At 46.5% G+C, this 12,477-nt stretch overlaps 1 protein-coding gene across 1 annotated transcript in view; it reads right to left on the minus strand.

Moving 5' to 3' along the window:
* The window catches only part of IL17RD (interleukin 17 receptor D), a gene marked incomplete at its 3' end in the record, with an annotated part of 60,913 nt that overhangs the window by 18,043 nt on the left and 30,393 nt on the right, over positions 1-12,477 (minus strand). The window contains exon 2 of the mRNA XM_082663668.1: positions 2,777-2,834. Coding sequence (XP_082519794.1) covers positions 2,777-2,834 — 58 coding nt within the window. The remainder of the gene's footprint in view (positions 1-2,776; positions 2,835-12,477) is intronic.

A 12,477-nucleotide genomic window follows, 5' to 3' on the forward strand; every position in this document is an offset into this window, starting at 1 on the left:
CTGCCTAACTCCTACAGAAGGCATACTCCCTTCTCTAAACTCCATCTTCTTCAAAAACAGCCACCTCGACATTTCAGTATTTCTTCTTTTGAAAAGATGTTAATAATTAATAAAACCAAATTCTACTTCTGATGACAATTCACTCTCAAAGTGTTCAACATGTGTTCACTGGGTATAGAAGAGAACTTTAGAATAGGAAAAAAATGTTGAAACATCCGTTTTAATACCCACATTGAACAAACAAGGAAACTGCAGCTAGAGTGATCGGCTGGGTGGCTTGCAATGCCACCAGTGACCAGCCCAGAAAGCCACCTCGGATAGCTCACGCAGGGCTCTTGCTATTCTATCCCCAGCACAAAGCATATGACTAAAAAATAAGTTCTGAATCAGAACTATTCAGCCTGCAAAAATCCTAGCTGAGACCAGCTTCCCAGAATAAAAAAAGACAAGATCCCCCCAGATGAGTAAAGTACAAACATTTTCATTTATTGAGGTCTATAATGAAAGAAACCTTTGACTCAAACAGCTTTAGGAAAAGATGCATGAACAAGAGTAAATCATGATTTTTTTCCCTTTGTTCATTCCTAATGCCAAAATCAGCACTCTCTGGGTTTCTGTAAATACAATTATACAAATATAAAGTCTACAAATTAAGACAATGTATTACAACCTACTCAGGCATTACCCCACTCAGAGCATGACGAAGAAACGAGAAATGCAACGTGAAAGGAGGCAAGGGGATCTGTAAAAGCTGATTTTGACGTAAAGGCAAGACATTTTCTTTCTTTGTAACGTTAAATGGCAAAGGAATAGAAACGTAAGATATTTGTAGTTTAATACTTTTGTTGAAAACTTGGTGATTGGTTCTTAGCTATTTCAAACAAACTAGTAACCAGTCAATAGAGCAATAACAGGAACTTCCTAGTGGGAGAAAGAAATTATCTTTTTTAATGGAAAACAATGACTAGGTTTTTTGCACAGCCTGGATCCAATTATTAGCAACTCTAACGTTTTGGATTCCGATTACAAAAAAATTATGCCCAAATGACATTTGGCCAAAATGCAACCTAGCTTCAGATGTCTCAGGAGTCGAGTTGTGAATTAAATTCTAACTAAATGCTGAAGACTTACAAAGAAAATAATGACCAAGGGACAGGCATTGGCACGTGGGCCAAATATCTAGTCCCATGAAGAAAACAATAAGGTACTTTTAAGTTTTATAGGTAAGGATCCTCTTTCACAAAACCCCATATTAAATTAGAGATGCAAATACTTGTTTGCAGCTGACCGGAAAATTTTGAACTCTTGAATGTAATACAAGATCTACCAGGACCAAGAACATATATTAGAAATTAACTTTCTAACCTAAAGAAAGATCCCTTACACATGTCTTTACTTAGCTGAATTAAGTCTCATGGACTTGCAAGTCTTTCATTAGCAGCATAGCATTTACCCAGAACATGTACACATCATGAACGTGAAATGTCTGAGTTTCCCATGTAAGTTCTCATCAGTTAACTTACAGTACCCACGTCAGCAACTGCGGGCATGAACTTGACATCCATATTTGCATCTTAAAATTGTTAGATTGCATACATGACCTCAAAAACCCTGCTTTAGCAGTGATTATTCCAGAGGCCTCAATGTGACCTACAGCCCTTACTCATAACTCTCCAAGAGATGAATCGAATGTCAAGTCACTACATATGAATCAAGCTCCTTCTTGTCAACATTTTTACTTATAACTTATGGCTCATAAGGCTAAAATGCTCATAATTCTTTATAATTACCTCCTAGGGCACAAAAGCAGATGCTAAGGCGGGCTCTACATGCTTAATCAGAAAAAGCACGCCCACCTGCCCTTAGAAAACAATTCAGCCAGAAAAAGTCACACTTCCTTGAGAGAAAGGGCCAAAAAGGTACTTGGATTCTAATTCCAGTTGGAATGACTTCTAATATTAATAGATATCAATTACTGAGTGCACACGGAAGGCTAGCTCCTGAGATGAGCAGTTATAAACATTACCTCATTTAAGTGTCAAAATGACACTGAGGAAGAAGTTAATCTTTATTTCACATGATGAGAAAACTGAGGCTTGCCAAAGTGGAGTCACCTGCCATAGTTCACAGCTGATAGGTGGGGAACAAGGTGAGAACCCAGGCCTAAGTCAAAGATGGCCAGTTGGAGACCCCTGTGCCAATCTGAGACTGATTCACTCGGCCCACTCTGTGTTTGTGAAAATTTTTAAATAAATGCTGGTATTTTTTTAAAATGTTAAATGTCCATACTGAAAAAAAAAAAGCAAATTTCCCACTCTTCTTGGAAATCACATGCGGCTGTGCTCAGGGGACATCCCTCAAGACCACACCGATCTGGAATGGAGGAGCCAGTGCTCCTCTAAGACCAGACGCAGGCGACCCAGTTTACCACAGTCCCTACCACTCCTGCACCTGGTACCTGCGCTCACTGTTCCCCTGCTGGGCCCTACAGGCATCTGCGTTTTTCTTAAGGATATGGCTATGTCCTGAGGAAATCAGGGGAGATCTCCACACACAGCTTCTCTCAACACTTTAGAGGACAACTGACCTGTTCGAGCTCCGAAATACTTGGGGTTGCTTAACTGAGACTGCGGTGCTTTAGCTCTGTGGACAAACCTGAGCAGGTTCAGAAAATCCCTCAACTCCAGGACCTGCAGTGTCCCTGATTAAGCACGACTGTGGAAGCTTTAGATCACTGAAAGGGCTCCATTCTTCGGCGGTCAAGCCGTTCACTTACTGTCATATCTGAAGGTGATGTTATGCAGCCCGCTGTTTCTGCTGGCCGGCCCCACTCCCTGTGGGAAAACAGGAGAACGTGAGAAGGAGTGAAGCCAATTTGCTTTTCCATCACAAATTCCCCACGGAGTCAAAACACACGCATGATCGCAGAGACCCAGGGTCATGCCAGTCACCAAGCAACATCCACGCTCTCCGTGTCCCCCTCCGTCCCCCCACACAGCTCCATCTAGCCCAGGAGATTCTTAACTGCCAGGCCACAGGGATCAGGAGTACTCACGTCCCCTGAAACAATAGCAGCAGAGGCTGCTCTGCATTTGGGGGTTAAATAATAATTCATTAACAGTAAAACTGGGGGAGAGTGACCGTGAGCTGCCAGCTGGAACCCTTCCAGTTGGATCCACTTTGAGCACTGATTGGTTATAAAATTTGCCTACCAGACACTCTCATCCAAAAGCCCTATTAAGCCATAACAGATAGGCAATTCCTCAAGCCTAAGGAAACAGGTTTTTCATTCCAAGACCAGGAATGAGTGTGGGAATAAGCTGTTACTTTTAATGAGAAAAGTCTTCACTGCCTCCATACCTGTGCTTAGAGCATAGAAGGTAGATCATAGAAGAAGACTTTGAAACGTCTAACTCTAACTCTTAGGGGTGTGGCTTTTAGCCATCTGTACTCTTAACAGCAGGGATAACAACTCTGCCAGACCTCCCATTTTAATTACAGCATCCACAGAGGGAACCCCGGAATCCTCCTGTTGGCCGCACCTTGTCCTGACCCACCACTTATCCATCATGGGAAAGAGCAGCTAAAGATCTCCAGACACTGGTTTAACTGTTTCTGTGATAATCTGCAAATGTGCCATTCAGCATTAATTGCAGAATTCTCCCCCAAAATGTTAATTCTTAAATGCTAAATGATGGGAAAATATTCTAACCACACAGCTAAAGTTTCCACCCAACAAGGGGGATGTTAGGGAAAACCATATGCTGGCAGTCTGGTATTTAATGGGCAATTGTTACACTAAGACACAATGTGCAGAACACTTCTGATGGAGCCCAGGGTCTCAGGTCACAACCCCGGCACATCCATATGCTACCAGCGTGTTCACGCTGCTTATCCTGAAGCCAGGCATACCCGCTGAAACTGTATCCCTGGGCTCAGATAAACATGGACCTTGGGAAAGCACAGCTGTGCAGAAAAGGATGGACACACATCATTCTAATTAAAGTGAGGAATAAGCAGTAACAGAAAATCTCAATCAACACGGGGCACTAGCCCCATGGTCTACTGGGGTTCCGTTCCCCTTCTTCCTGATTCACCTTCCTTCTCCAGCTGTCCTCCTTCCATCCACCCTTCCACACATACACAAGGTTCCAGAATTCCTCACCTGAACGGAAACACTTTGGAAAGTGTTATTACCTTATTAAAACCCTAAATGCCTCCATAACTGCTTAGGGACGGGGCCACAGTCTGTGTGACTGGAGGATGCCCAACTTACAGATAGCCATGACCAGAGCAACACGACCAGCTGGGGACCAGGAAAGAGACGATGCAAAACCCGCACAATCCCTCAGTAATGCCCAAGGGGTGTGCCCCAAGCCACACCCTTCTCCTCCCATACAAACCCCCAGAATATAAATTCACTCACCATCTATTATGAGCCAGACATTATCCTAGGTACAGTGGTGAACACAACAGCCACTATCCCTGCCCTCAGGAGCGAAGTGGCTCATTCTTTCAAAGAACAGTAACTGGGTATGTGGATCACACGCAGGGCATACAGACAAATCTCAAGTCACACCCTGACCCTCCAAGAACTCTCAGTGTAGATGGCATACAAGGTCTCTGCAGCTAGGGTGAAAGGGCCAGCCATAAATAAGCCTACAGTGTATGAAATGCCACATGCAGCGCCTCAGTAAGGATGAACCCAGGGTAAGAACACCACGTACTAGAAGCTGAAGAGAGGGAAGGATAACTGGGCTAGAATGGAGAGGAAAGGGGAGTCTCAGGGGAGGGAAACAAAAATGTAATCCAGGGGCCAAGGTAAGTACCTTAATCCTTCATCCTCTAGCTGGGACCAAGGGCGAACCACTTCACTCCACTGGGTGTGAATCTCCTCAACTGTTTTTATTAAAAGACAATTTGCATGACTTTCCTCTGAGAAGGGAGTTTGAGGAGGACCACGTGAAGCCATGCAGAGGAAGCACTTTTCAAAAAGGAGATGCACTCCATTTAATAGCATGCTCCAAGGCGTGTAGGACTCTGGTGACCAATCACCTCGCTTGTAGGACTTTGTCAGCTTTTCATTTTGCTCTTGTTCGCCCTGTATTTCTACTGCAACATGTTTTTAACAGATATTCATTGGGCACTTGCCATGAATGCATTGTGGAAAGGAGCCCAAGACAGCGAGATGTGCTACATCCTGTATACAAGAACCTAAATCACTCCAAATAAGGTCTCTGTGATGTATGTGGAGCTGCTCAGAAGCGGGCCCAGTGAGCTGGCCTCAAAGGACAGTGAGGCTTGCCTATGGCATCCATTCACTACCGACTGAGCATCCCACCTTCATCCAAGCCCCAAAGAGCACTCAGCCATGAACCAGACCCGGGGCCTGACCTCAAGGAGCTCTGGTCACCAAGGTGATCTCCTAATGCGCAAATCTGTCCTCATTCGTCTGCTCCAAGCCCACCGCTGGCTCCCTGTACCTCCTAGACCATTCCTGTCGTGGCCCCTGCCTACCTTCTCAATCACTCTCCTTCCTACCTTCCACCCCCGTCTGGGCCTGCATGATTGCTCAGCACATGTTCTGGAGACCTTCATATTCCCAGAATGCCCTTCCCATCACCCGGGGCCTGCTCCCCCGAGGGCTTCTCACCTTAGCCTAGCCTCTCTCACACTCCGTTCCTGACACATTAGTCTGCCTGCACACTCACTTGATGGGAGCACAGGGATCCACCTCCACGATTTGACTGGCATGGCACTTCTGTGAATGTAGATGCAAAATGGTAACACTAATTCCACAGGAAATCAGAGAACGTCCAAGGCTGATCTTGGAGCTTGGAAGCAAGAGGCACCATTGCAGGCACCAGCTCCTGTGTGTACTGTAAAGACTTTTCGCTCTTGGAAGTCGTCAAGTGCACAGCTTCTCAGCACATGCCTCAGACAGATGCTCCACGAGGCTGTCCTCAGCTCACACCTAAATAATGCTTCAGCTGCTCCAGAGCCCTCAGAAACCACCTGAGAAACAGTACATCCAGGCTGGCTCACAGAACACTGGTTTTCTTTACACTTGGTGGTAGACAGAATAACAACCACCCCCCGCAACATGTCCACATCATAATCCCCAGAACCCATGAATATGTTACTTTACATAACAAAGGGGCTATGAGATTAAGTTTCACGATCTTGAGATGGGGAGAGTATTCTGAATTATCCAGGTGGGCCTAATATAATCACAAGGGTCCTTAGAAGAGGGAGAGAGGAAGGTCAGAGTCAGAGAAGGAGATGTGACAATGGAAACAGAAGGCAGAGAGACAGAGACAATGATTTAAAGATGCTATGCTACGGGTTTTGAAGATGGAGGAGCAACGCGGCCGGCCTCTAGATGCGGGAAAGGGCAAGGAATGGATTCTCCCCCAGAGCCTCCAGATGGAGCCAGACCTGCCAACACCTTGATTTTAACCCCGTAAGATTCATTTTGGAATTCTAATGTCAAGAACTGTAAGATAATAAATTTGTGGTGTTTTAAGCCACTAAGTTGGTGGTAATTTTTTATGACAGCAGCAATTGAAAGCAAATTACTTACACAATTTCAGTTGCCACATGGGATGAACGTCTCTCACACACACACACATGCGCACGCGTGTGGTTTATACGGCCGTTCTCCCCTCCCAGACCGAGGGCAGACTGATCACTTGCCACTGCGCTCTTCCACCCCACTCCCCGCTTCAGGCATACACGGAACACTGAACCATGACAGCTGCTGCTTGAGATTTTGCCGTCCTTGACAGAGGTTTCTGTGGGCTACTCTGGGGCTTATCTGGAGTAAAAGAGTGGTTAACAGAATGGGCTTTGGAGTTGCCAAAGGTGTGTTCAAATCGTCCACTTTCCAGCTGTGTGACCTTAGGCAAACTTCTCAACCTTTCTGAGCCTCATTCACCAGAGCTATAAAGTGTTTGAATCAAGCTTCCTGGAAAGGATTGATGTGGGGACCATGTGAGATGACTGACATATATCAAGTGCTCTGCACATCTCCTGGCACATATTGAAACGGTTATTTCATAGGCAGTAATGGTTATGCTATGATTCCTGCCCTAATAAACATGGTGAGAGTTGTGCTACAAGGGGACACGTGAGATAGGCAGGGTGACGCTCACAGGAACTGGCATCTCCAGGTATGATCTGTCTCCAGCATCCAGACCTTGGGGGTACTGTGGGAGAAGAGGCAGCCGTGCAGGTCAGGGCAAGGTGGCAGAAGGCACCAACCACCAGACTAAGGACTGTGTTCTGCTGTTGGTCTTGGTGGGAACTGGGCAACCCAGGGACTCCATCTCTGCAAAGCACTCAGGTTGAACCAGATGGGGAGAAACTCAAGGCAAAGTGACCATGGCATTCCCCATAGTCCAGGGCCTAGCACATAGTCAGCCCTCGATAAATATCAGTTTTCTGTCAGAATGAATACATGCATAATTGAGCCAGGTAATATATCCAGAGAACCCAGGAGGGCCTAGCTTGGTGTGACAAGGTGACTTATGGGCTTACAATCAGGTCCCGCCATAAGGGAACACAGAGAAGGCAACTCACAAAGCTGGTCAACAGCTTCAGAAGCTGTTTCTTCAGGAAACAATTCCAAGCTCTTACCTACTACACCCGATTTGATATTTAATGAGCTGACAATTAAGAATACTTGCAAAAAAAAAAAGAATACTTGCTTATTGCCTGTTACTTAAAAAAATGCCAGTGCTGTAGCCTCAGGGTGTCACATTCTTGGTTAATTAACTACCCCCATTTGGTGCACTAAGGGCAGCTTTTAATTTGTTCCAATGCGAGCTAAGAAGCTAGCCCCAGGTGCCTGGAGCTCAGCTGTGAACTCTCTATGGTGAGCAAGGAAGGAAGCAGCAAATGGGGACAGAAGAGAGAAAACATCTTTTACTCTGGAAAGGGGAAGGGGAGGATAACCCCTAAGTGCTCTAAAGAAATAAAATTCAAAAGGCAAAAACCCACACCATGCTCCACCCATATGGCAAAAAAGCAAAGGCCTGGACACAAAGACAGCCACAGAGCGGGAATCCCACACAGAGCTGCCAGCATCACCATGAGGGGCGTCAGATGGCCAATTTCCTGAGGGACCCTGGGGGATTCTGGGCCATTTGAAGATACCAACTTGCCAGAGCAACATTTTCAATCCAGCTCCAAAACAGCTTAACTGCCATTTAGGAAAAATGCATTTTGTAAAGGACTGTGCTAATTATAGTGCCCCCTTTCCATGGAAGGTAAGCCAAACAGTAAGGCCTACACAAGACTGCTTTCAAATCAATTAAGGAACTTTCAGAAAGCTAGTAAAGTTTTAGTGAACTGAGATTGGGTGAGAATTTAAATAAGACCATTTGTCAGAAAGAACTGAAAGGATGGTTTGTTTTTAAAGGCACACCGACCAAGTAACTACTTCAAACGGTGGGCAACTCAAACGTCCTCTTTTCCATAACACTGCCTCCATCTTCGAGTTTCCAGTGTGTTAATGAGACTAAAAAGCAGACAGTTCTGTGAGGCTTGAAATGCATAGGGGGACTGATGTTTTTGCCTATGACCAGTAGACATCATGAGGGCTAGAGGCAGGACATGGGGTCCATTTACTTCGTGCAGGTTCAGATGGTTTCAGAAATGAAGGCAGATCCCACTTACTTCAGTTCAAACCTTTAGCTAAAAAAAAAAAAAAAAAATCAGCCAAGGCAGAGAAGCCCCAGGTGAGGCAAGCCGAGGAGAATGCTGGCAAACCCAAAACACAAGGAAAATAAATCACAAAGCCAGCTTGGGCCCGATCTATCTACTCAAGATATTCACTCCACATTCCCGGGAAATGTTCTCTCTCACTCTCCATCTAGAAGCAACCAACTTCAGACATGCAGGGTGCCAGCCAGCTGTCTGCTTTGGGGAGGTGAGGTCTTGGATGTCTAGTGGGGAACACACAAGCTCTAGAGGAGTGCCAGTGGGTTCCCACCAGCAATTACCACGTCGGCCCCAAAAGACCTGGAGATCTTAAGTTAATTAGAGAGATTTGCTCGAGGAGGTAGGAAGTCACTACTCCAAAGCATCGCCTGTGCACCAGACCAAAGCCATAATCATGATTCATCTCTGACGTGCTGCTAATCATCACACACATGTTCCTAATTTCACGCTCTCCAAAGGAAAGCTGAAGGGACAATTGTTTCTGACCTCTAACATGGAGCCAACCTATGCCAAGTTACCATGTGTCCTGCTTATCAAACTGAAAGCTCTAGTTTTCATCTAAGCATCTTTTCACTATTCCACCCTCCTCCACAGTGCCCCCCCCAAGGAAATCCATTCACTAAAGACAAAGACGTGGTAGGGCATTTATATGAGTTGTTTCTCAGACAGTAATTTTTCTTTTCTTTTTTTAAAAATTGAGATACCATTGACATACAACACTGCGTAAGTTTAAAGTGTACAACGTGTTGATTTGATACATTTATGTACTGCAATATGATAGCAGCTTTTCTACATGGTGGTGGCCTAAATGGAATTTAATACATTTTAATATATCCTTCCCTGCTGCAGACTTTATAATTTTCTTATTGCCTTGCCACTGGAACATGCATATGCAGTTAAAGCCCAGATATCAAAACACACACACACACACACACATGCCAACTTTTTTCCTGTGTTTAAAAACAAAACAAAGCTCTGCAGCCACCTTGGTTTTCACAAAGCAGAAGCCCAAGTACTTTTTCCAATGAGTCTGTTAAGGATCTGGGCTGTGTGTTCTCTCATGGCTGATACTCGCAAACAGACAGGATTTTTCCAATCCTCAAAATGTTAAAAGCAAGCTATAAAACATGCCTCTGGACGGAGAGCCAGACCTTTCCCCTCTGCTGCACACATCACTCCCATCCACACAAATGAGAACCTCATGTTAAAGAACTGGCATCTTTAAGGTAACAGTCAACCCATCTGCAGTTTCAAAAGCACACACAGACAACTCACAGACACAGATTAACTGGTCTTCTGTAAATACCGGATATGAAGAGGAAGCAAACAACCAACCACCCGAGAACAGACACAGCAAATCAGCTACCGGCTCCCTCTCACGTAGCAGTGAAGGTAGTTACGAAGACTTTGCTCCAGAAGCCCGAGAAAGTATCTTCCCGCGAGGGCAAAATAGTGATTAGACAACAGAGGAAAACTTAGAGCTATAAACATGATTGTTATGCCTAAACTCAGAGGAAATGTTTGGATCAAAACAAAACTACTAATAAAAAGCCTTAGGACCACACAGACATTGTGCACTGAATTGTGCTGACTTCAAATACTGCTTCCGAGGCCCCGGGATGGAGTCTCCAAATACTGTATCACATCTGGAATTCTGCTTTTACAGCATAAATGCCTGCAGAAATGGGGGACTGTGATGTTGCCATGGGGACCTAGCCTCCACCAGCTAGGCAGGTCCCCAGCATGCCCCACACATGTGCTTCCTTCAAGGTGGATTTCACATCTCTGGAAATTATGGAAGGCTGCCCTTTCAGGTTTTAATGCTAATCGAAACATCACAGGCTGCACTATAAAGCAAGGCGACCCCTTCTGTCTGCCTATTATTTCTGTCCACACGGTGGTCTTGGACAGAAAAACCTCCTTAAAATAACAGAGGGAAGCAGCAAGTCAACATTAGACCCCTTTTCATAAGTTACTTAAACTCTCCTGTCTCTGGCTGCAAAAATCCAAGTCAGTCAACCTGTGCTCAGGGCCACCCCCCATCGCTTGCCTCCGGGAGGGATCAAGCTCAGGCTCCCAGGCTGCTTTGCCCATTGCCGGAAATGAGCCATTAATGCCATCCCAGCAGTGCTCCTGCCAAGGCAGGATGTCTTCACTTTTAATTGTTGATGACCCCTTTGCTGTTAAGGGGAAAGGGTTTCTAGAACCCCTAGAAGAATCCTGTGAGAAACATTCCTCACCCAATTTCCCACAGAAACATTTCTTATACAATTTCGGGGCATTCCCAGAGCTCCCAGAGGCCACTGAGCGCTTTCCAGGCCCCAGGTCCAAAGCCACGTTTAGACACAAAGATTCCAGAGACGCCACATAGAAATGAGGGGGTGCATCTTGGCTTCCCCCCTTCCCTGGGATGCAACCCCTCCAACCAGCCCCTCCAGGTGTGGGTTCAGATATACACAAACAGAACACAACCCGCCTTGAGTGCTGGCAGGTGCCTCCCATCACTCCTGATCCTGCCATAGTCCTACCTCTCTAGGACCCCAACTGGCTCAAAACAGTGGTAAAGACCCTCATCCCTCTTTTCCCTAGGAGCATTCTTCCATCAGTTCTGACTAGAATGTTCCAAGCCAAAACTCCACTGACCCTTCTGATACGTATCTGCCTCTTTGCAAGGTCTGGCCTTTCTCAGATTTCCTGGGGGAAAGGAGGGGAATCAGCTCACCCAGAGGTAAAGCAACAGTCACCAAGCCCCACGGGCAGATTGAGGGGACTCAGGCCTTCTGGTCCTCAGCCCTGTGACCTCCCGATCCAACACTTCCACCTAGTCTGTTAGGTAACACATCCCAAAATGTCCCCGAGATGCAGCTGCAGAGAGAGAGAGAGAGAGAGAGAGAGAGAGAGAGAGAGAGACAGAGACAGAGAGAGAGAGGGAGAGGGAGGGAGGGAGGGAGGGAGGGAGAGAGAGAGAGAGAGAGAGAGAGAAAGAGAGTGTGTGTGTGTGTGTGTGTGTGTGTGTGTGTGTGTGTGTGTGTGTGCGCGTGTGCGCGCGCGCGCCCAGCCACACAGGGTGAAAAAATAAAGGCACCAGGAAGTCAGCAGCGTGGCTCCAGGTGTTAACACTTAGCGCATCCTGCCCAACCCCACCAGCTTGAGGCCGGCCGCCTGGGAGCCGGACACAGCAATTAGGCCCTTCCCGGGCTGGGCGCCTTTGTCCCCTTGCTACCATCATTAGTGTCTGACTTCCTGTGCACAACGGGGGTGGGGGTGGGGGGCAATCACCGGCTGACCGGGCAGGACATTAGACTTCCTTTGTCAAAGACCCTCAAATGTTAACAAGCAAGTGAACAAGCTTCTCCTCTGCCCCACCCCCCCCACTCCCAGCCACTCCTCCAGCCCACCAAACACTCCGGGGCAAGTCTCAGCAGTCTTGGTTCCCCCCACTTGGGGGAATGTGAGTTCCTTGGGAGCAGTATCAAGTCTCCACGTCGATTTCCCAGAGCCGTTCCCCTACAAGCATGTCACTGGCATTTGCTGAGTACCTGACGGTTACCGGGGCCGTGTTACTTGTCCTGCGTTAACGAGGGTGAAAACGAACAACGATGACGGTGCTCGGACAACGTGAGACCCAGGCTGTTCGACGCTCAGCTCAGTCCCCCCCTAAGCACAGGTGTCCCATTCAAGTGTGCTCATGCGCTAAAGTGCAAGATGGTCTCAAGATGCAAGGATGTGCTGAAGGTTTGAGTAATATCACTG

The sequence above is a fragment of the Grampus griseus genome (genome assembly GCF_964374135.1).
Source record: "Grampus griseus genome assembly, chromosome: 10".
Taxonomy (NCBI): Eukaryota; Metazoa; Chordata; class Mammalia; order Artiodactyla; family Delphinidae; genus Grampus; species Grampus griseus.